We start from the raw sequence: 24,604 nt of genomic DNA, 5'->3' as shown, positions 1-24,604 counted from the left end.
CCTCACAACACTAGTTTCTATTAGTTTACTTAAATGTCCTAGTTTAATTTAAACAAGAAGCACACAATTTCATTTATACAGTGAAAACATTACCCATCAATTTCTAAACAAAGAAAAATGTAACAGAAATGGTTGGCACAGAGAGTTAGTATTTAATGGAGCTGTAGGTGTTTGATAATTCTCAGTGTATTATCACTATTTATACTGATAACAGTATTTATACTGATAATTACCAGTATTTATACTGATAATTACCAGTATTTAGGGAGAACACTTATATATATAGTATATATATATAAGAAGAAGAATTTTTCTTCAACTTTTATTCATATTGGGCCATTTTGTGCTCAATAAGTTGCTGAAAATCTTAGTGAGCGTTCTGGCTATTTCCTTAATAGCACATGACAGTGAGTATTGATCATTCTTACATGCTGCAGGGAAGGATGTAGGACTGGTGTCAGTACCAAACAGAACATCCTTCAATGACTCCAAACTTTGTGGTGTCATTGTTGGGGAGACTGGAGTTAATTTGAATTCTTGTTATTAAACTCATGACCAATTTGATCTTAAGATGGAGAACTCAGAGTTCAGCAGGAAGAAGATAAATTCACAGACAAGATGAAGTTAATCATCTTTTCTTTTGGAAAATCTACGTATTCTTTTTGGTTTTGTCATACTGGTGTAGACGGAAGCCAAATTAATTAAATTTGCATGTTAGAAAATGAAATTCCCCTCACATTTGAGGTATTTTTTAGTCATGTCTAGGAATATTTCTTTGAATGTTTTGTTTTTATTTTAATTTGTACTTGGTAGCTTGCAGCATCAAGTGCCATCAACAAGTGTCTCCATTATTCGAAGATCTTCAGGTCAGAGAGAACTGGGAATAAAAATAAAATTGTAACTTTGTGTGATTTCTGTCTCTAGTTCTAGTAAATTGTGGTTAGATAGCCTGAGAGAGAGATTTGAAACAAGGCACAGGTCTTTGCTAGAATAAGAAAGAAATCTTCTTTTATTCCAATATATTCAGCAACCTAGATATATAAAACTATTTTAATTTTGTGATAAATGAGTCCTTGAACCCTGCATAATAACAGGTGAGCGGTTGTTTCCAGTATTAGAAAACAAGACACAGAAGTAACCCCTGGGGAAAGAGAACGGAATGGCTGTTTATTGAATTTGTAGAGGATCAAACAGTTGATATATTCCAGCTCTGAGTGTCCTGTGTTTTTAACGAAAGATGTCTCTTTTTCTTTAAGAGGTTTGTAATGTTTCAGAGAACATTTCACATCTGAGAAGTGCTAAAGAAGAGAGAGATGATTAAGTGAAGCTGCTGGCTCACAGAATGAGGTTCAGATGCAGGAAGTATGAATGAGAGACTGAGCCAAGTTCTGCAGAGCTCTCATAGCCAGGGAAGCTTGTTTGGAAGTGATGCTGGAGGAACTGGGGAAGCAATTCAGATGGGACAAAAAATGCATTGTCAGTAAGTGAATGTAGAATATAATTCAGGAGAGGAACTGCGTGGGGTTAAAAAAATAGGACTTAAGAACATAGAAAAAGCAATGGTAGTAATCTAAGTATTTGCCTGGGCTTAAATGTGGACTTGTAGCAGCAGGAGTAGAGCAGAAAATACAGATTTTCAAAATACAGGGCACAATTTGTTAGAATGGAAGAGGAGAACCAAGTGAGATAGAGACAAGTGCGGGTAATAGGGTGCCAGCAGTGATGGAGAGAGGGGGAAGGGGAGATGAATTTCCTGTTAGTTGTGTGCACTGGAAGTTTGCAGAGTGAGAATCCACGAGGAAAGGTCAGAGTGGTCAACTAAAAGCATCAGGGAGAGGGAAGAATGGGAGTGATCAGGTTGGAGTATGTGAGACAAGTGGCTTTAATGCAAGTGAGAAGAAGTAAAGTCTTAAACAAGTATGAGTCACTTCTGACTGACTTAATGGAAGTTGGAAGAAGAGGAATAACATAAGCAGAAAGAAAAACTACCCCAAGGGTGACTGGGTAAGCAATTTAATTCCACATGTTCTCTGATGGCTTTGGGTTGTGTTGATGGGGGGACAAGTTAGAGTAGAGGAGATAAATCAACTGATTTATCAGTTGATCAGCAGAACTGCTTAGTTCAGAGATATATGTCAGAAAAGAAGTGGGATATTCTGTCAACAGCTGAATGGATAGTTGTTTTGAAGTATTTGGAATGTATAAAAGTAATTTGAAGGATTGCTATGGAGGAGGAACCAAGTGTAGGAGAAAACACTGGTCTTAAGAGCTTGGGGTACTGGAGAAAAAAAAGACACTGACTCTGGGAACTGTGAGAGACTAGTGATGAGATTTTTCTAGATAATTCTTTTCCCTATTGTGTGATTCAGCTGAGTTTACAGGAGAAAGATGTGAAGAGAGTACTCCTGCAGCTCTTCCAGTGTAGATAAATGCAGAGGGAGAGTCACTTGGGAATGCAGAGGTCATTGGGAAAATCATGAGAAGTACCTGAATTTCATGGAAAGTCTGCATACTAGAGAAGACCTGCTGCTCACAGGTATTTCAGTCATGCCAGGTTAACAGCAAGGTTAAGTTTGCAGCCTGGATTATCAGGAGTTGAAATTCATTGATGTTATTCCAACTGTTCCAATTAAGTGAAGCCAGTTTTCCTTGCACCGAGTCAGCTGGAGAACCAATTTGGCTCTGCAGCCAGGGACTGAATAGGTGAAGAGTTTTCACTGTCACTGTTTGGTGTCTCCTTGACTGGAGTTTTCCTCCGTTAACAGTTCAGCTAATATAACCTAAAAACTTCTTGATGTCTCTGAGCTTAACCTTCAAGTTGACCACTCTGATATGTGCTATTCCACACATCTCTGTCAAACCTAAAATACTAGAATATGTGGTCTGAGAGCTTTCAAATGTTAATAAAGCATTTTGGGTGGGTTTTTCAGTCACATGTTGAGGAGTGTTAGAGGAAAGCACAAGACAAGCACAACCATTCTCTTCTACACTCCTTTTGAGAACCACCAGCACTGCAGATGTGGCAATTTAGTGCATCTTATGTTAAATAAAAGGTCATTTCTTTATTGTTTAGGGATTTTTAAAATAGTGTAGTTCAGTAGCAAGGGTACAGCCTATCTTACATCTCCTGGAGCACTATTTTTGGTGAAAGAACCTTGATGATTTCTGCAAGGAAGTCAGCTCTTGGTTGCAGTTTTGGGGCTGTGCTGTGATTACTGACACACAAATGGAACGCCTGCTTGCGCAGTTTTATATAAAAATGTTCTAAGTTCAGATTCCTTAAATAACCCTGGGATAAGATGTTAGTGTTAAAGTGTTGGCCTGTGAGTAGGAGGCAAATTATATGTTGTAGCGTTATATAAAACTGACTCACATGAGTAGGTGAGAATCCCAAGAATATCAGGACACCCACACTGGTGAAAGAAAGACGTGAGCTTCCTCTGTACAACATGTTCCAAAGCCTGCATTAACAAAAAACAGCTTTCATTGGCTTCAGTAGTAACAAAATTTTTCAGTGTTTTAAAAAATTAAGTGCTACTGCTTGGAGTGTTTGCCTTGGAAAATGCGTTTAAAAGGAAGGAGTTTGTTCTGACAAAGCTACCTGCAGTTCTAACTACTGTTTTTTCTGGATAAATAGGTGTTGAAAATCAGTCAAGAAGTTAAATTATCCCCACATGCAGGCAATAGGTGTATTGGATTGCTGTGCCCCTTTGGCTTTTAGTCCTCCATATGAGGAAGCACAACTGTCTAGTTTAGAAAGGATGAGTGCAAAAGATTCCTGTAGTTGCAAGAAACCTTTATCACCAACTGTATGATTTAGTGGGATCCTTGGTTATACAGACCTTATACTTGTGCTAGTGTGGTGTTAGTCGATATTCCTTCAAGAGCAAAGTTCAAAATGAGATTCTTTCTCTTTACGAAGATCCCTTGCTGAAGTAGCCATAATTAATATAAGAGACTTTGCCTGTATTCTTTGCTTGGTTAATAGTGCTGACATTTCAAAAAGAGTGACCTGAATGTAACCCAGACGCACAGAAATAGAAATGACTTTCATTTAAACATTTGTTCTTCCCTGAAACTCATTTTATGAAACTCTTTGAGCGTTCCCCTCTCTCTGATGCAGTCTATTTTTGTGTGCCTATATGGCATATGCCACAGGAGCTTAACCTCAGTTTCCTCCTGCTTCTCCAATGAGCTCATCTGCATAAAATTTTCAAGATCTGTTTCTCCTTCTGCTTTGCAAAGTTGATTCCAATCTTCTTGACATCAACACAACCAGGAGCTTTTCCTGGGCTCTTTGAGGTTTGAGAAATTACTCTTTTTGTCCTTCCAGAAACAGAACTTTACTGATGAGAGCTTTCAGAGGGCTCAGGTTTGGGTTTCTTTCTTAGTTCCTTCACCTGTTTTATGGTTACTTCTGGTTTCTCTCCAGGGTTTGGCAGTAAAAATCTGTAAGTGCACCTTTGCTTGGTGCTCGATACCTTTACAAGACTGTTCTGTGACAATCTGGTTCTGACTCATCCAGCTTTGTGTGGTCCCTTAAATTAAGGGATTCTCTACATTTAAAAGAAATCTTCACACACAGTGATGGGTTTTGTGTGTAACCTCAGGCACTTGCATTTGTTCTGTTCAGGTGGGGATCAGCAGCAGGGTTTTGGAGCTCTGTGCCCCTGAGGTGAACCAGCACATAGACCTCGCTCTCTGCATGTGTGTTTGCTCACCAGCATACTGCCTGTGGCTCTTTGAGTTTGCATTTTAAAGGAAAATGTAGTTTTATTTTGGAGATAATACATCTCAAAATGAAAGGACTATTAAATCCTAGTAGAGACCAAACTTCTGTTTATGCAAGATACTCCTGTGTCCAAATGTGTCCTGTGTCCATTGCTGACCCTACAACTGCAGAAGGGTTGTGAATAGTAGGAAGCAGTGCATCCCAATGAGATCCTGGTGCTTTCTGCTAGGAAAAAAATAGTAGATTTCCTTGATGAATGGACAGAGATTCAAGTAAAAGCCACAGGATTCGCTCTGAAGAAGGGAAACCTTTGAAAATGAAATGGGAACGAATCTGAAAGAATTTGCCATTGACTGTGGTGCTTTTTGCAGGGTTGGGCTTTGCTGCTGAGAGTAAGTGCAACTGAGACATCTAAAATGCTTTTTTTCCATGCTTTTCTGAAACTTTTGCCCATGTGGGCTGAGCTTATAACAGGATATGAATGTGTGTATCATAGCTCTGATTTATATTCTTGGATGGAGCTATTATTAAGGTGTCATATGAACAGATGGGACATGAATGATGAAGCTCAGATTGGGTAACTACCAGTTGAGAGGAAATGACTAATTGAACTTCAGAGAACAAGAAGTCTGTCTTCCTGCAGTCAAAATATGTGAAACAAAAATACATATTTGTCCCTTCAGTGTAGCTGAAGGTCTGTTTCTTCTGCTTTGACAGCACGGAACCTTTCTGTCCCTGCTGGCAGCTTGTCTGACTGCAATAATATAGATTGTACTGAGGGTTGGTTTAAATAGAGGCTGCATATTTCTAAGATTATGTAAAATATTGCTTTTTAACAGCTTAATGCAATTATTAGACACCTTGTGAGTTCTGTGAGATGTGGGCTCTGATGATGGGCGAGTTCTTTACATTTCAAATCTGATTGTTGTGATTATAAACTGGGAACACTTGATGATTTCCCTCGTGGTAATATAAGCTGTTTGTCATTGCCCTAGAATCGAATGGAAAAAATCTGGACTTAGCTTTTGTAACTACATTAAGCATCTTTGGGATTCTTATTTTTGAGCTGTGAAAGCTACACAAGATGAATGCTCTAAAATGCATTATGTCATAAAATAAATCAAATATCCTCCATTTCAATTTCCACTTACATTAGTTTTATTAACTTCTAGCTGTATCATAAACTCAACCTGGTGTGCCATGTCAAAATTTTATCAAGTGTGAGTGTCAATAATGTTAATTAATTGGCATAAATTAGCAGTTTAAAACCGTAGCACTTCAGGAATTCGAGTGTGAAGTGTTGATCAAAGCAATGATTCATGTTGCTAAGTGTATCATAACAGAGGGCTTGACACCTTCAGATACTTTAACTGGAGCTTTAAAAAGTTTTGCTGCTGCTACATAAGTTTCACTTCAGACATATTAAGTGGAAGTTAATAACCATGAAGACAGAAGATACTCTGTAGCACCAAAGGTTTTATAGGTGCAGTCTGAAAATGAGGGCAGAAAGAAAACCAGAACAATTTCTTAGTCATCAGCAGATACTCAAGTCATCAAAGCTTAAGTGGCTACAGATCACCCTAATGAAAATATCTAGTTTTATGGAAAAAAAAATCTGTGCCTGTGGTTGACCTAATTCTAAAGCTTTTGGTTTTATTTGCTATTCAGCTTCTAATTGTCAGAGTGATTTGTAAATCGCTCTGAATTTCTTCATTGTAGCCTGTTATCCTGAAATTGAAAAAGGAGGGTCCAAATAATTCCCCATGTGCCAAAGAACAGTGCAATAGGATCTTATGTATTCTCACTTCGATTTGTGTGTCTGAACTGGCATAATTAACATTACATTATTTATGCAATTCTGAAATTTAAGTTGATGTGCTGAGAAATCCTGTATTTGTCAGCACAAGTTGGCAAGGAACATTTGTGTTCCTGTCCTCTTTTCCACATTTCCTTACAACAGATGCTACTTGGTTATTGCTATATTCATACTTTTGCCCTGATATCCTTATATTAAATAATTTTTATTGAAGAAGTTCTGTGGTTTATTCTTGAGGTGCCTCTGCTCTGTGTCTAACTGTTGTAGTCTCACTCATTTTCTGCGTTTGTGTAAGAAGTACAACTGCAACAGTAGGTTATTGTGAATTCCAATTGACTTCAGGCCTCAAACTGTTTTTAAAAAACATGATTAATGTACTGAAAGCACATTAATGTTGTTGGCCTCAAAGAATCTGCAGAAAGAAAGACTTGTTTTGTAAACTTCAGCTTAAGCAATTAACAGTGAGTATTTAATGGAAAAAAAATCAGTCGGAGCAAAACCTGCCACTTTAAAATTAGAATTGTGTCTTAGTTGTCTGCAAGTGAATGTCTTTGCCCAGCTGCAAATCACAGGCATTAACGCCCCAGACTCAGGAGTTGCCCCTAAAAATAGTTCTCTTCCTGCTTTTTTTCCCTTTGGAAATCTGCAGACTTGGGGGCTTTTTCTTGTTGTGTTTTCTTCCTTTGTTTTCATTGCTCCATCCCCAACAGCTGGGGGGAGAGGGTTGCAAAGCAATTGCAAATACATAGTTTGTTATTTATAAAGAATTGAGTTGTAGAAGAATTAATTTTTAATTCATTTTTTTACCTCAGTTGAAAGAAACTGGGGAAATGGGTAGACACTGGAATTTACACTGGCAGACAGAGGGTACACATAGAATCACAGAATGGTTTGGATTGGGAGGGACCTCAAAGATCATCAAGTTCCAGGATGATGAAGAAGCTTTCATGGGCTGGAAACATTTAAGGTCCCTAGAGCCTCTTTGAGTTAAAAATGTACATAATAAACTAAATAACTTAAAGCACCTTTTGAGAAATTCATATCAAAGATGGCATTTAATGTTTAGAAAATGTAAATTTACAGAATTTACCAGTTTAGGCTGGAGACTTGGAATTGTCATTGTCTTTGCGTGGAGTAGTTACCAAGTGACTCCAAAATGGGCAAAAAATCAAATTCATTTTCTAATACTTTAGCTGGTACAATTGGTGGGGGAGAGGGAGTGTCTGCTTCTATTTTCAAACAAATGTGACAGCTCTGGAAAGCAGATTTTTAAAATCAGTCTGACATATAAATAATCCTTAATCATGAAGCAGCAAAAGCACTGTTGTTTCTGAAAGACAAAACAACCCTGAAGATGCACTTCCTGCCTTGAAAATGTCTCCTAAGATTACAATTAATGTATCATTAGACCTAAGCAGCAATTGCAAGTTCTCCAGTAATGCTCACAAATTGAATGTACATTTCTAGAACAATTGGCATCCTTTCAAATTCAGACCAAATTCACTTTTTTTAGTTGACACCTGGAGGAGTGAAGTCACCTTTTTTCCTTTCATTGGTTCTGCAAATCCACAACTTAAATTTACAGTAATCCATTTGTAAGTATTGTTTTATTTGTTGTATTTAGTATTAATTTCTGCTTTCCCCCCTCTCTTTTCATTTCTTTTTCAGGTGTATGATTGCTGATGAGGTAAGTGATGTTCCTGTTCCTCTAACACCATTTTGTGTTAATGTTCTTCATGCAGAGGTGACTTTTTGTGTTTGAGAGATGTGGGCAGAAAGGCTGGTAATGAAAGCAGCCTAATTCCTGTGATAGTCAGCAGATATTCTGGAAATACCTAACTGAGGAAAAAATTGAATCCTGACATGAGTTTAAAAGAATGTTTGAGAAAACTTGGAAAGTTCCTTTTAGCTGCATTTAGGTGGGTTAAATCTCTTGAATTCTTAAATCTTAAAAACTTTGATTCAGGTGATTTCTTTTAAGCAGTTTATAATTGCATTCTTAATGGACTAGTGGACATTCTTGGTCCAAAGAGATTTTTAACAGATATGGTTTCCAAAGATGAATTTTCTTAAACTCACTGATCAAGTGGTGATAGTGAAATTCATTGCTTCCATACATTTGAAAATTCACATTGTATTCTGTAGTAGGGAAATCTGAGTCCAGCATTTCTTCCCACAGATAAAACATTTCTGTAATAATGCTCTTGCTGTGTCGTCAGTGTAAAACCTTTCTGAAAGAGTGGTAATATTTGGGGATTGATATAGTCTCCCTATTCTAATTTGGGTTTTCTTGGCACACCAGGAGGGAGAGAGAGATGGATTACTGGGATTTAAGCATCTCCTCATACTAGAAAAATCTCATTACAACTGGAGATAAACTGGCATAGAATGTGAAATTTCTGCAAACCGTGAAGAATACAAAAGTATTCAGGGGAAGAGAAAAGGGAAGCTTGGGAAAAATCAAAATACCAGCAGTATATTTGTTTATTAAAAAAAAAATTCTTATTTCCCTCCTTTTATGAGAAAATGAGCTCTGTGTAATTATGTGAGCAATAAAAAGTCCTGCAAGATATATTTATTGCAAAATAAATAATGTATATTTTGTAATGACAATAGGTCTGGCACTGGAGGAGGTATTGAGCAGTGGGATATCCTGAGCTTTTTGACTATCTCTAAAATAAGAGAATGTTGGGGAAGGAAAATATCAGTATTGTGAGTTTGTATACAAAGAGAAGCTATGTATGAAAACTGGAGATCTTAGAATTACTGTACATATACCTGCATTGTGTAACTATGTAAAGGTTAAAGTAATATAATAAGAGTGTTTTTGAGAGGTATTCTAAAAATACATTTCCATTCTTCCCTGCAGTGAGGACAGATGTTTTTCCCTCAAAATTTCAGCTTTTTTTGTGTCATCCATTTCCATGATGGAGAAAGATAAGTTTAAGTCAAAAAACAAGGCCATAATCTATGGTCATGGGTGCACTGATGCCAAGAGCCCTGCTTTTACTCCTTGCTCCTTTCAGCTCAGTTGTCTGGATCATCACCAGGGGCTGGGCAGTCTGAGTTAGGGACACAACTGTGGCAACAACTACAAATAAATGTTATTTTGTTGGGTTTTTTTCTTTCACTAGGATTTGTTTTCAGCTGGCCTGAGAACTCCTGGTGACACAAGGGGAGCTTTCAGGAAAATTTTAATGAAAACTTGGCAATTTTGAACAAAAACTTAGTATCATAGCAGCTCTGATTATTTTTATTTCTAGTAATAGTAGAAAGATTCGTTATGTTTTCTTCTATACCCTGGAAATCCCTCCATTATATCATTACATCAATCCACTTAAATTCAATACTGGAGATGAGAGTTGTTTTGTATCTCTGCTGTGAGCAGTTGGACAGGAGCAAATGAATTCCAATATCCACTGGACTCCGTGGAAAACCTGCACAGAGTATTTTAAGGCCAGTCTCTGCTTTGGTGTTTAACAGGAGTCTGTAACTATCTCTTGCCATGTGAACAAACCCCTAAATTCTGGATATTATATTCATCTGTTGCTGTCTGTGGTCATAACTCATGGACAGTGTTCCTACCGTGACAGTATGAACCAAGTACTTTCTTGTTATGTACATATATTGAATCATTACCCTTCACCTTGTCTGTAAATGTGAATTCTGACTATGTGGCCTTCCCACTCTGTGTTCCAGACCAAAGAGAACCCATTAGCTCTGGTGAACGAGAGCAGTCGTTCCTTTTTGTTGACCTACTGGTTCAAAACCAGAGTTGTTCACACAGACCCTTGTTTGTTCTCCAGTTGCCTCTGCAACTAAGAACAAAGTTGTTTTTATGTTACAAAGGCATCCTATATTCTTCTTTCCTTTGCATAATCTTTAAAAAAACGGGGTTTGTACCTTAACATGTTAAAGAGTTTGATCTTTTTTGGTCTATACTATTAAGAACCTGAACTGAAAATCTTCTGAAAAGAATGGAAATGCTTCTCTTGGCTTTAATGAGCAAACCAGATATAACAAATGTATTAATCCATTTTAACAGAAACATCTTGTTTCATGAAGGATGATCTGTGGTAGCAAGTGATAATTAAACAGGTGATTAATTAAACTATGTGCTGAGCTCTTTGACTTGGTTTCCTTTAGCTGGCTCTGTCTTTGCAAATTCTTTTTAGCTCTTCTGAGTGGAAGATGCTTTCTGAGCTGAGACTTCTGTGTGTAATCTTGTTCTTTTCTTTTCCCAGATGGGGCTGGGTAAAACCATTCAAGCAATTGCCATTTCATATTACTACAAAAATGAATGGCCTCTCCTGATTGTGGTGCCTTCCTCTCTGAGATACCCTTGGGTCGATGAGATGGAGAAGTGGATTCCAGAGCTCTCTCCAGACGACATTACCATCATCCAGAACAAAACTGATGTCGGGTGAGTAAAATTGGTTATTCTTCTCTGGAAAGCCTTGTTCTCTACCCCCTGCTCAAGGAGGGCCACCCTCTGGGATGTCAGATAAACCCCCTGGAATATCAGATATACCCTTTGGGATATCAGCCACTCCTCCCAGTTTTGTGTAATTTTTTTATGCTAGTTACTCATTGTCTTTGAAGTTGAGAGATCTGGTTTCTTGCAAAGTAGCAAGTGCTCGTCTGCTGAAAATTAGATGCCTTCAGTGTGTCTCAGATTGAACTCTGATGAATTCATTAGCTTCTGTAAAACATTTTTTGAAAACTTCTGGTTACATTACAAAACGAGGAGGTAATTACTGTTAAAATTCTGTTTAGTGCACTGAGAAAATCTGTAAATTAGAATAAGTAATCCCTACATAACTGAAAAGGTCATCGTGACCTAGGCTTTCTATCTTTAGACTTAACAGCATGAATTCATCAGAGAGACTACGTGTGGTGTGTTGGTAGAATAACTCCCCTGTAACCCTGAATTACAAGGGTTTTTTAGTCTGCTTTACTGTAAATGACTTGGGTGGTTTCATGGTAATGTTTGGGTGTTGTTCTAAAACTTCAGTATGAGGGAGACTGATCTTCTTGTGGTCTGGGGAGCATCAGAAAGTGACTTGACCACCAGGACGTGCCACTTGGAACCTTCCTTGTGGGAACCACAGAAATCCAAATGAAAAGAGGTTGGAGCTTAATTGCTGCTGATAGTCAAGATTTAAGTTTATCATTGGAATATGAGAACTAAAATGAGCCTTTTTTTAAGCTATGTAACTAAAAGGCACTTAATGATTACAGTACTGAATGTAGAAAGGGGAAATGTGGAGTAAGAAAAATGATGGCAAAATTAAATGGCAAACAAAATCCTGTTCGTTTTATATTTTAAGAGTTTTTTCAATGAGAACACCTTAACCATTATCACTTTTATTCAACAACAAGGAAAGATGAAAACTTGGGTTTCTACTTTTTTGAACTTAATTCCCCTGAGGCTTCCTAGCCACAAGTGAGGTTGTGTTGAACTAATTAATATTTTAACATTAGTAAGTGTTTTATGCATTTGCAAGAAAATGCAAAAATACAACTGCCAAACTTGGTTTAGCATTTTGTTCCATTCTGCTTCCATATGTTCAGCTTTGATTTCTCTCAGTTCAATCCTTTGCTTTTCTTCAAAACTTCAGCAAGTAAATTTACTGTTCGAGTGTTGTTTGACTTTGTGATTTAAATGGGTTAAAATATACTTAGGCGTCAATTAAGGTTCTTGTAATTTCTAGCTAAATTTGAAATTGGATGTTTCTTGAATAAATTGGTTCCACTAAGAATAAATAGATTTGTTTGTAAATTTTTATACACACTTCACAAAGGGATAGAGGATATTCTTGTTTTCCTGGTTGCTCCATTTCTCAGTACAGAACAGCCAGAGTCTGTGCTGCAGTGACCACAGTGCTCCAGCCATTGCCTCTTCCATAGCCAGCAGCATCAGTGTGCACATGCACATACTCCCTTCCTCTTAAATGCTCAAGGAAACTTCAACTCGGTTTTTTGATCTCTTGCTACTGAAGAAAAGACAAAAATCATGCCAGCAGAGCAGTGGTGCCTGACAGATGGGTACACCAGCTCTGACCCTCGTTCTGATGATTTCTGTCAAACAGCTTTCAGTTCCTGTGCTGCTCAAAGGCTCCTGAAGGGCCACAGTGCTCTCTAGTGATTTTAAAATCAGTTTGTGGACCTATATACATCCCTGCATTTATTATGATGAGTTCATTTCCAATTAAATACTAATTTTTCCATCTTGTGCCTTGTTGGTTCCCTGCTTCCAGGTTTTTTGTTTTCTTCATGTTCTGTTTGAGCAAAAACGCTGGATAGAGAGCTCTGGCAGGAATGTTTTCTCCACATGGTTGAGGTTCAGGCCAGACTGTACTTTTACAGTGCCCAGATACTCAGGGACAGTCTAGACAGTCATCTTAGGATGCTGTACCCAGAGCAGTAGAGGGCTTGCACAGAGACATTGTTTCTTCAGGTGCTGATACTGTGTGTAACTTGTTATCCAGAAAGTGGATGTGTCCCATGTGATACTGTGGGCACAGGTTGAAGCAATACAGCCAGATACATGAAAGTTCTTTTAAATGCAATTTATGGCTTCTGAAAATGATGGTGAAATGTGTGTGTGAAAAGTGTGAGACATTTTAAACACAAAAACCAAAGTTAATTGTTTGCCTGACAGCCCACTAGTCAATCAATCCAAAAAGAGACATACATACCTTCCTAAATTAATTTTTTATCATTTCTTTGCCGTATTGCTTTTCCTACAATGAAAATTTACCAAGAAAGCTTGTGGATTTTCTCTTTTAGGGGAATATCAACCAGCAAAGTAACGATTCTGGGGTATGGCCTGTTAACTTCTGATGCACAGACTTTGATAGACACTTTGTACAGGCAGAACTTCAAGGTGGTTGTGGTTGATGAGTCCCACTACATGAAATCCAGAAACGCCACCCGCAGCAAGATCTTACTGCCAATTGTGCAGAAAGCTCTGAGAGCTGTGCTTCTTACTGGGACTCCTGCTCTGGGAAGACCTGAAGAGGTATTTGATGTCCTGTGTTGTGTTTTGGGGCTTTTATAAGGGTGGTGTCAGTAATAAATGAAGAGTTCTGTAGTTTTCTTGAGTATAGACAATTACGTGCATCGTGACATCCAGAAGTGCACTGGCTGCGTTGAGAGGCACAAGGACAAGAAACTAAACCAATGTATTTTTGTTTCAGTTGGTTTTACAAAGTTATTTCAAGCTTGTGCACAGGTGACTTGAGACAGTACTTCTTGTAAGAAATTAATCTCACAGGTAACAGATTGTTGGGGGAAATAGAAAATAAAGACCCTGAGTAAAGAACTGTTTGTTTCCTCTGGGTGGGAGAGTCTTTGGTAGACAAGAACTTGTATTGGATCTTCTACTTCATCATCTGATGTAGGAAGTCCTTGGTTTTTCGCTGAATATTCCTGGTGTTCATATAAGTGGCAAAAATATATCCTGTGCTTGTTGCAGTCCAGAAAGACAAATTTTCTCTTGAAGGAAGTTCAGTTTATGGAGTTAGGGAGGAGCAGAGAGGAAACCAGAAAACACTTGGGTTTTTTACTGAACCCAAGAAAACTGCCTTTTTTTATCAAGTGTAGAAATAAATCAAATAGAAGAGCTGATTTGTATCCAGAGAACCTATAAGAGTTATATAAATACTACTTTACATTTTAGAGTTTCTTGCTGTGTAAGTAGAACTTAGGCCAAGACCCTTTAATAATTTAATTTGTTCGGCAAGCTTATAACTGGAGAAAGATATCCACTGTATGGGAAAGGGCTTGTTATATCATGAATGTTTGCTTAAAATTTGAAAACAAATATTTGTATCTCCGGGTGTGGATAATTATGAAACTTCCTGCACAGGTACCGAAGACATTGACCCAACCCTGGACGGAGAACTGAAGTTAGAATGTGTAATACCTTTATATAGTTCAATGATTGGGTTTTTTGAAGTAAAATTTAAGAATGAGTAGGTTTTTCACATATTTTAAGAAGCAGACTACTCAAGCAGTACCTGCACTGAAGTTTTGCAGAAGCCCATGTACCTGGCAAATGATAAAAGCTGTATTTCCAGGAATAACATCTTAGCATTCATGTTTTCTTGCTCAATATAAACCTTTCCCAAGCCATCAGTGCTGTGTTATGGTGCTCAGGGTGCTCTATTCTCTGAGGATTTCCCACAACTGTCCTGTCTGAAGGCACATGTACTCCCATGGAATTGTGCTCGTGGGCCAAGCTGTGTTTTTTTGTGCAGCTATAGAATGTAGCCTTAACACAATAATCAGTTAGTAATTATTTCTGAATAGTCTTACATTTGCAGGCAAGTTTTAATTTTTCACCATTGCTATTTTTTTTTTAATACAGCTTTTCATGCAGATTGAGGCACTATTTCCAAGAAGATTTGGAACTTGGAGTGAATATGCTAAAAAATACTGCAATGCTCGTGTCAGGTATTACTAGAACTGCTTATTTATTTTCTTATCTCTTTGATTATTATTTCTGTGATTTTTCTTGCCATGTGAAGTGAGATAATCAGTAGATAGTACCTCTACTGCTGTAACACACCATCCTGCTTGGAAACCCAGGGTCAGGTACCATCTCCTCCATCTAAGAGGATCGGAAAAAGGATTACATTTATTAAATTGATAAATTTCACTTTTATTAAATAAAAGTAAAAGCTGTTAAAGTTTGAAATACAGTTTAAGTGCCAGCATTCTTTTAAGTAAAATTATTTACACCTTTACTTTTGTTAGTGTGAAGTGTGTAGGTTTTACTTTTAGACCTGGAGTTTTTGACTCTTGGTCTTATGCTCACATTCATATAATAATTTATATCTCCCTTTGTTGTGGGATCCAGGTTTTTTGTTATCCCCCCATACCTGAGTGGAAAAAAAAAGTCCAATACTTGTCTCTTTATTTTACAGCTTTACTGAATAAAAGTAAGTGAATAAAACTCCCCAAAGCACAGTAGTGTTTGTAATTCTGTTTGAGGGATCCAATGTAGCCACTGCAATTCCTGCCCACCCCTCTGCCTCCAATTTGTGTAGTGACATTGCTCATTACACACTTTTCCCCACATGTAACTCATGAATTTTAACCCATTTTTCTCTCTTGCATCTTTCATGAGTTTATATGTTTCATGTGCTTTGAGTTATTAATTTAAGGAGGATTCATTTCCCTCTGACTTGCCTCCCTCAGCTTTATTTTAATGATGGTTTCTCTAGCTATGATCTAAAGCAGAGGGGATAGAAGCAGCTCCAATTTAAAATGCTTGCTTTTACCCATCTGACTCCATGTTACAATCTGGAATGTGAGAAGTTACAAGAAGGGAAGAACCTTTAAAAAATTTCTTAGCTAAAAAATTTCATATCTCCAACTTTGCATGTATTCAAAATAACAGATTTTTGTCAAGTAAATTAGCTGGCAGTTAGGTTTAATTTTTACAGTAATAATGACATAGTTTCATTTTCATAAAACTTGTTTTTCTCCCTCCATCATACACATTTTATCAGTATTTAATTTGAAATACCATGGAAGAACACTGTCTAATTTTCAGACGGAAAAATGCTATTTTTTCCATGGTGTTTTGACTGAATGCATCTGTAATTTTCACACCACAAGTGTGTGTGGGCACAGCCTGGTGTAGCTACTCAATCAGAGATGATTAACTTATTTTTGGAATACCATAAATGTAATAAAAGTGAAGCTCAGGGTTTGGCAGGCTTCAGAGGAATAACTTTTTCTTCATGACTTGGCTGAAACAAAATATCCTGTGATAATAAACTGCATAGATTTATTTTGTGCATATATTTTATGTTGTGGGTGGTTTTCACTGAGGTGTCCATAGACACCTGTTTGAAAAGTGAGGTCCAAACTATTCCTGGGAGGATTTGCATCCATTTCTGTTATATCCCCAGTGAAGATGGAGGGAGGAGACCTTTACGAGGACAGCCATACAAACAGAAAATAAGGGATATATGAGCAGGAGGTGTTGCAGCATTCCCAGTGTGTTGTGCCAATACTTCACCAGTGAGAAGTGATTCCCTCAGCCACTTTCCCAAGTGACTGTAGTCAATTAGAACACTGGTGATAAGCTCAGTAAGACTTCAAATTATCTAATTTTTATTTATTTTTTTTGATTTTTTAAAATAAAAATTACATGCTTGCAACATACTCCCCTGGCTCTGGAAAATGCTAGCTGGGCTCTTCTCCAAAGGCACCAAAATCTCTCATTTTCATTATTTCATTACCTCTTGGCAATGTTGACAGTGCAAAGCTGCTGTTCCTGCTGCAACCCTTCCTTAAAAACAGCAAAGAAAGAATAAGGAAAACTGAGTTAATAAAGTCTTTCTCTTTTCAACCTTTAGCTTTTTAACATTAAACCTACTTCCTCTTGTAACCATGCTTGTTAAATAGTATTACATGTAAAGACAGTACCTTAAGCTTTAAATCCTCTGACAGTAACTAAGAAGGAATTCTCAGGGAGAGAAACAAAGGGATATTAATGGTGATACTTTCAGTTTTTGTGATGACTTTCCTGCCTATAATGTAATAAAGAATATTCTCACGGTAGTACATTCTTCTTATGAAGCAAGAGTTCCAAAATCATACCTGAAACTTCTGCTTCCTGTGGACACGGCAGTGCAGTGGGATTAGGCAGAGGATTGTGTGCAGCTGATGGATGGTAATTCCTGCTGGCAGTGGGGTCTGTTGGGAAGTTGAAGCAGCTCTGACTTCAGCACTGGAAGGAATCAGAGAGAAAACAATCACCTCTCTGGCACAAACAGGAGCTCCAGGGGTTGTTACCCACCATGCTTTCATATCTAATAGCCTGTCTTAAAATTAATTACATACTGAAGTTTTCCACTGAATATGGAAGGTCTAGTGTTGATTTTTTTCATTTCCAGGTTTTTTGGGAAAAGAGCTCAATGGGACTGTAGAGGGGCTTCAAATTTAGAAGAACTACATCAACTTTTAAGTGCAATAATGATCAGAAGACTGAAGAATGATGTTCTAACTCAGCTGCCTCCCAAAGTCAGGCAGCGGATTCCCTTTGACCTCCCTCAGGCCGCAGCAAAGGTACATTTTTGCTACATTTTTGCCACACTTTTGCTACAAACACATTTGTTAGGAAGGAATATCTGTGTATCCATCTGCATTTATATGTGTGCATGTGTGTTATTATGTGCAGTTACAAAGACTGAGTGACTATAAAGCATGATGTGTCTGTTATTCCCTTTAAAATATTACACAAAGAACGTTACAAAGCAATTTTTTTTGCATCAGAGATAAAATTTGTCCTCATTTTAGTACAATCCTTTTTTCTGTCTTCCCATAGATTTTGAATCCTACAGTTACTTTTAGCCAAATTTGACAGAGTTCTCAAAAGCACTCAGTTCCCAAACATTTCATACTTGGAATGTACATGTTGAGGTAGAATGTGCTTTGTACTGTGTGTGTAACCACTGGTTTCTTCTGCCTACTAGAATTTGAATGCCACTTTTGCAGAGTGGGAGAAGTTAATGAGAAACCTGAATCCAGATGCCACTGAAAGCCACTTCTCTCAGGTCATGAATCTAATCACACGGATGTACAAAGAAACAGCCATTGCCAAGGTGAGCGTGGAAGGCTTTTCTTAATAAAAGAAACACTTTGGTTTGCCCTGCATGGTTATGGAACAGGCAGAACCCCATTCTAATGGAAAAAGGGAAATCTGAAGGCTGCTGCAGTGGGTATTGCATTAACTGATCACTGATAAGTTTCGTTATTTACTGTCAGCACTACTTTAATAGTTTTTGTAAAAGATATTGAAAATTGCATTTGACACAATAGAAGTCTATGAATGCTTAAATAGAGCAATGTTTTATGATTATGGTATCATGAAAGTATCAGAATTATTCTTTCAGTTTTGATGTATGGTTTTATGTGGGTGCAGATGCAGAAGTTCTGATTAAACATTACCTTGTCCCTTTGAAATATGTTTGGTTTTTTCCAAATATGGATTTAAACATCAGATAAATATAATTAAAAAGGGGTTTATCTACATCTTAGTCAGAAGACATGCCATGTAATTATGTGATATTTCCAGGATAATTTTTTCCTCTCTGAAGGAATGAGTTGGGTTTCTCAAAGGCACCAAGTGATGGCATTTTTTTAAATCTGAATTACTTTATACTTAGCAACATTAGAGTTTGATAAAATCTTAACATGGATAACAAAAGGTATGGAAATTTACTTTTTTCTATTACAAGGGATCAAAAGACCTTAAAATAAACTGTCTATTTGAACATAATAATGTTCAAATGAAATATACTCTCTTACTCCAGGCAGGAGCAGTGAAGGATTACATCAAAATGATGCTTGAGAATGACAAGCTGAAGTTCCTTGTCTTTGCCCACCACCTGAGCATGCTGCAGGCCTGCACAGAGGCTGTCATAGAAAACAAGGTAAGGAGTGAACAACTGTGCTCACAGATTTAACTTCAGATGTACAAATACATGTGAGCTGTGTTTGAACTCGAGAACTGCACATGACTACAGGAGTTTAGGATTTTACACATATACAGTTCAGTGCCACTTGGTTAAAAGGGATCATGTGGTTTAATGTAAACACACTCTGGTATGATACTTTATTATTATTAAATCAATGCTGTAGGCAGTTGTTTTCCAACCTCTTCTACCAAAGTGCCTCTGTCTACTTTTTTGGGGTTTTAACAGCACATTGTCATCTCACCTGAGTGTTTCATTCAAAGCAGTAAAACTGTTGGCAGACAACTGTCACATTTCTCTGATCATGGACTCTCAGCTATTGCTAGCAATGGTGGCTAACTTTGCTGTTTTATATTGTTATTATTTTTTAAATGCTTGGAACTTTAATAAAGCGTGTCAGGGCAATTCCAGTTTCTTCTGTGGAATATTCCATGTTAAGATCTCTCATTTGTTCTGTCTTCTGCTTTTGTAACAAGGGAACACTAAGCCTACACTTCTCTAGATGGAGGCTTAATTGTAACTCCAAGGGCAAATGAGTGTAGATGTATCCCAGGAATAGAACAGTTGTTCTCATGTTTTTCTGGGGGGACAGAGGGGGGTTGGGTCCAAACCAGACCCTGACAGTGTCATTTTGTGTCTGCTCTGATGTTACAGGTTCGCTACATTCGGATAGATGGGAGTGTCCCCTCTGCAGAGAGGATTCACCTTGTCAATCAGTTCCAGAAGGATCCTGAAACCAGGGTTGCTATTTTGAGTATTCAGGCAGCTGGGCAGGTAGGACAAAAAAGAAAATATGGTGAATAATGTACTTGAGGGTTATAGGTGCTGAAGTCATTGGTGTCTGAAGTGATTTAATGAAGGCAATTTATCTTCGTGCAATTTGTCTTTTGCAGACTCAGGTATTCATTTCTTTGCACTAATCACATTCACTGTTTTAAGCTGCTATTGAAATTACTTGGGAAAAATGATGATAAGCAGCAGCATCTCATTCTTGAATAATCAGGAAAAACTCTATTTCACTAAAAATGCCAGATTAATAAGAAATAAGTGTTACTTCTATAATGAAAAACAATATGCAGTCTTTGAAGTATTTTTTTTATCTTACTTATCCCTATCTGAGGCCCAAGGTAGAAATCAGTATAACAAGCTCATCTGCTATCGAGGTGGCCCCTCTTCCTTCCATATAAAAATGTCCTGTACAACCTTTAGCTTTCTTTTCCTTCAGTTGTTTGTGTGTGGAACCTTTTTTCTAAGATGCATCTACCTATTTTGCCTAGGGTTTAACCTTCACTGCTGCCACTCACGTGGTGTTTGCTGAACTGTACTGGGATCCAGGCCACATAAAACAAGCAGAGGACAGAGCACACAGGATTGGGCAGAGCAGCTCTGTGAACATCCACTTCCTCATTGCCAAGGGAACCATGGACACCCTCATGTGGGCAATGCTGAACCGCAAGGTGGGTGTGGGGTGGAGCCAAGGGATCAGGAACTCCCTGTGGTTCAGGGAGCACTTTGCCAAGGTGAATGGGATGGTTCACATCTACAGGAGATGGTGGTTTTATCTTCCAGCCTTTTGTTGGTCTGGTTGTTCAGTTTGCAATTTTACAGTGTTCTGCTCACTCATAACAGCTGGAATTTGTTATGGTTTTTCTTTTAACTGAATGAGTGTTGTGCCAAGATTACACTGATCTTATCCTCTGTTGCCATTTTCCACTGGTATTACCCAGTGGTTGTTAGGAACCTTAGAACTATAGAATGATTTGGGTTGGAAGGGACCTTAAAGCTCCTCCTGTTCCACCCCCTGCCATGGGCAGGGACACCTTTCTTTAGACCATGTTGCTCAGAGCTCCATCCAGCCTGGCCTTGGACACTTCCAGGGATGGGGCAGCCACAGCTTCTCTGAGTAACCTGTGCCAGAGCCTCTCCACCCTCACAGGGAAGAATTTCTTCCTAATATCCCATCTAACCCTTCCCTCTGTCAGCTTAAAGCTAGGATAGTTCCAGTCTGCTTTTTTTTCCTTACTGGGAAGATCTTGGACAGTTCACAGGACTAAGAAAAATAATTTGACTGTTTTGCTTCTGTGACCTTTTGTGACCTTTGGTACCACTCATTAGTTTCTTGTCTTGGTAACTGAGGTGTGTCAGTGCTCTGTGTTCTGTGAGCTCTTGTGCTCTGACACTGCCCCAAGTGTCACTGTGGAAGGAACTGCCTTTTAAGCACCAGGTCTCAGAATCATTTGGGTCTGTGATTACACAGGGTTTATTCTGATGCAAATGTCAGCTCCTGGTTGTGGGTCCTGCCTTTGGCTGCCCCTGTATTGCAGTGGTTCTGCTGGTTTGTTCTCCACTGGTACCCATTTGTTTGCCAGTATATACCTCTTCTTCAGAAAAATAACCACTGCTTAAAGAATCCAGGTACTGCAAACTGTACTTGACATTCAGTTGGGGTATGAAATTCTGTGTTCTACTTCTTGGAGGTACCTCTGAAAAAATCTGTCAATCTGGTGCATTATGAGTCTCTTTAAACATGGCACAGATGGGTCTCAGTAATTCAACAGCAATTTACCTTGCAAGTTCTGTCACTGAACTGCTGCTTTCAATTAATTCTGCCTTTGTTTGTCTCCATGTGCCAAGCAGAACAATAATAAGACTGTTAGAGATGTACACAACCATATATTCTCTTTGAAGTTAATAAACACTGACATTTTGTGTACAACATACTACTCATAGTATGCCAAATACAGGATTTGGCATTACTCTTGCAGAAATGGATGCTGAAAGAATAGGTTTAATCACTTATTTTTAATTACAGCAGTTTATCCCATTGCAAATGCTGAATTAGGTTTGCAAGGGAAGCAAATTGAGTGGTTATAGGTCAATAAATTTTCCCCAACACATGAATTCCTTGGAAACTTTCTGCAGTTGTCTTTCTGCAGGCCAAAGTCACAGGCAGCACCTTGAATGGCAGGAAAGAGAAGATGCAGGCTGAAGAAGGGGATAAGGAGAAATGGGATTTTTTGAGTTTTGCTGAGACTTGGACCCCAAATGAAAGTCTAGAAGATCCCAAAAATGAACTTTTATTTACACATGTAAGACTTGGAAATTATGTTCTTCTGTTTCATTTCATTTTTAAAATTTCTAACTCTTGTTTGCTTGAGCTTTCTGTGCACTTCAGACTTACTAAGAGAGAAACACTAAATAAGTAGGAGAAAGTAATGTAAATTCCATTTAAGAACTTTTGTGAAGTTGGGAAAAGTGCTCTGCTGGGAATAAATGTCAGCTACAGGCTTCTGAGGGGTCCTTGTGTTATGTTTAGATGACAGACCCACCAAATAATTTCTGTTTAAATTACATCTTTATTACCTGTTCTGAATTTAATTGACTGTTATTTAAAACAGTGCCTTGCCTTGTAATGGGCACCTTCCAAAAGGCATATATATATATACACAGTATATATAATATACCAGTCCTGTGGTAATGCTATTTCAGAATTTTCCTGAGAATTATGAAAATACTTTTCACAGAACAGGAGAGAAACGTTGAATTGCTTTTTCTGCTCACAGTTTGATCTTTTGTTTCTGTCCTCAAAGCAAAAACAGCTATTTGTATTAGAGGGTAATATTAATGGACAAAACTAATAATTTTAACACCATCTGGTGCAGTCACAAGTGGGGTTAAGAGGTCTTTTCCAAACCTACATGATTCTATTTCTTTCCTAGTTTGAGAAGGAAAAGCAGCACGACATTCGTTCCTTCTTTTCCCCAAAATCCTCCATGGAGAAGAAACGCAAAAGATTTTCTGGCAGTGAATTGTTAAAGAATGATACAGAATCTTCTGAAGTCACAAAAGAAGAGGATGAAAACCTGGATTCCACACCAGTAGATGCTGGGGATCCAGTTTGCCCTGAAAGCACCTGTGAACATGAAGCCAAAAGAGCCAGAAGCACAAGTGGATCTACCCCAGGCAGCTGCAGTGGTAAAAAGAAAACATCTCTGACTGGAGAAAAGCCCTCCTTGTTTTCAGAAAAAAACAGTGAACTCTCTCCTTGTGGCTTAAATACTTCCAGCAAAAGCACAGCTGTAAACCAGGTTTGGCACTGCAGGGTTTGCACTTACACCAACCACGACCTGCTGCCTTACTGTGAGATGTGCGGGTGCCCTCAGAGCAGCAGTGGTGAGTGATGGGGGCACAGAAAACCAGGCACTTCTCATTCCAGATGTGATTCATCTGGGAAAATACAGACCTTTTGAGCATGTGGCTGTTTAGAAGTCCAGGCAAAATATGAAAAATTGTGCCTTTACATGAACAGATACCTGCCCAGTGATCCTTCCTAATCTTGCCTTTCCCAGGGATCTTTTATGAGTCCAATTTGAAACAAGTGGAAAATTCACATAAATGTTAACAGGATATAAATTCCATGAGGAAGAGTATAAGCTCAGTTTTCTTTGCAGAAAATGGAGCTCTCCTTTTCCTCGAGGTTTTTGAGTATTCTGAATACAATTAAGAGGCAAACTTTTTCTTTACCTTTCAAAACTTAGCAACATGGTATCAGTGTTTTATTAACTTTATTACTGTATATTTGTCATGAGAGACATTATCTGCAAAATATGGCTTTTCATTCTCCAACAGGTGACAGTAGATTACTTGTACTAAATTTTTTTTGAAGCTATCTGGAAAATTGATGGAACATTTTTATAAGTCCATGCCCATATTTGTCATTTCAGTTGTAAATGACGGAGTAAGGTTCTTTTTACTTATTTATTTGTTACATTTAAATCTTTGTACTTGTTCAAGTAAGGACAGCTTCTGAATTTCCCAGGTATAAATCAATGCCTGGAAAACTGCTTTGTGTGTTTGTGGTATACAATGGCTGTATATAATATAGAATTGCTGTTTGGATTATTTATTATATGTATTTTGACATTAAGTTGGGGGTGTGAGATTGAGAAATGAAAAGCTTTGTTCCATGTGTTTACTTCCTTAGTACTAAAGTTATCTCCAGTTTTTGTGGTTGCACCACAGTAATATTAGAGAATAAAATGCCATTTCTTTGTATTTCAGTGACATGATCCTGTCTCCAGAGGGGTGTTGATGAGGTACCTGTACAGGCAACATAAATCCTCACTTTTCTGGTTTCTTCATCTTTAGTTGAGAGAATCCGTGAAGCTCCCACGAGCCAAACTGAGGAAGATGTGTCAGAGAGCCCCAGGAGAAGTGAGGAGAGAGCAGAGTGCAGTGCTGAGGATGGGAGAGAAGGTTTGGGGGAAGTGGAGAATGGAGAAAGTGAAAAAAAGTGTGGAGAAGGTAAAGTGGGGCTCCTGTGAAAGACTGGTTGTGTCCTGCTGTGAAACTGAATTAAATGCCTGTGGCATCAAAGACAGCTTTTAAATAAAACTTACACCTCTGAAACACAGACAGAAGGACAGACACTGCCACAGGACTGTCTTGGTGTAGCCTGGGACATTTATTGGATTTTGATGGTGGATGAACCCAGCCTTTCCATACACATCCTGGAGCAACACAGCTCTGGCTGCTTAAGAACTGTGCCAAACTATCAAC

The 24,604-nt window shown here is 38.1% G+C and overlaps 1 protein-coding gene across 2 annotated transcripts in view; it reads left to right on the top strand.

The window, feature by feature from the left end:
• Positions 1 to 24,604, top strand: part of ZRANB3 (zinc finger RANBP2-type containing 3) — a 43,183-nt gene that overhangs the window by 11,416 nt on the left and 7,163 nt on the right. Inside the window, exons 1-14 of one of the 2 annotated variants that reach the window (XM_064661589.1) lie at positions 839 to 1,480; positions 2,370 to 2,536; positions 8,217 to 8,235; positions 10,793 to 10,971; positions 13,341 to 13,572; positions 14,923 to 15,008; positions 17,465 to 17,636; positions 18,044 to 18,172; positions 18,884 to 19,003; positions 19,700 to 19,819; positions 20,323 to 20,502; positions 21,982 to 22,134; positions 22,765 to 23,218; positions 24,194 to 24,349. In XM_064661589.1, the coding sequence (XP_064517659.1) occupies positions 8,221 to 8,235; positions 10,793 to 10,971; positions 13,341 to 13,572; positions 14,923 to 15,008; positions 17,465 to 17,636; positions 18,044 to 18,172; positions 18,884 to 19,003; positions 19,700 to 19,819; positions 20,323 to 20,502; positions 21,982 to 22,134; positions 22,765 to 23,218; positions 24,194 to 24,349 (1,996 nt within the window). In that variant the 5' untranslated portion in view covers positions 839 to 1,480; positions 2,370 to 2,536; positions 8,217 to 8,220. Of the gene's footprint in view, positions 1 to 838; positions 1,481 to 2,369; positions 2,537 to 8,216; positions 8,236 to 10,792; positions 10,972 to 13,340; positions 13,573 to 14,922; positions 15,009 to 17,464; positions 17,637 to 18,043; positions 18,173 to 18,883; positions 19,004 to 19,699; positions 19,820 to 20,322; positions 20,503 to 21,981; positions 22,135 to 22,764; positions 23,219 to 24,193; positions 24,350 to 24,604 lie in introns of those variants that run through there. The other variant, XM_064661588.1, reaches the window with a different exon arrangement.

Source organism: Pseudopipra pipra, chromosome 7 (assembly GCF_036250125.1).
Source record: "Pseudopipra pipra isolate bDixPip1 chromosome 7, bDixPip1.hap1, whole genome shotgun sequence".
NCBI lineage: Eukaryota > Metazoa > Chordata > Aves > Passeriformes > Pipridae > Pseudopipra > Pseudopipra pipra.
Note: the sequence above shows the minus strand (reverse complement) of the source record. Positions and strands in the feature narration are given on the sequence as shown.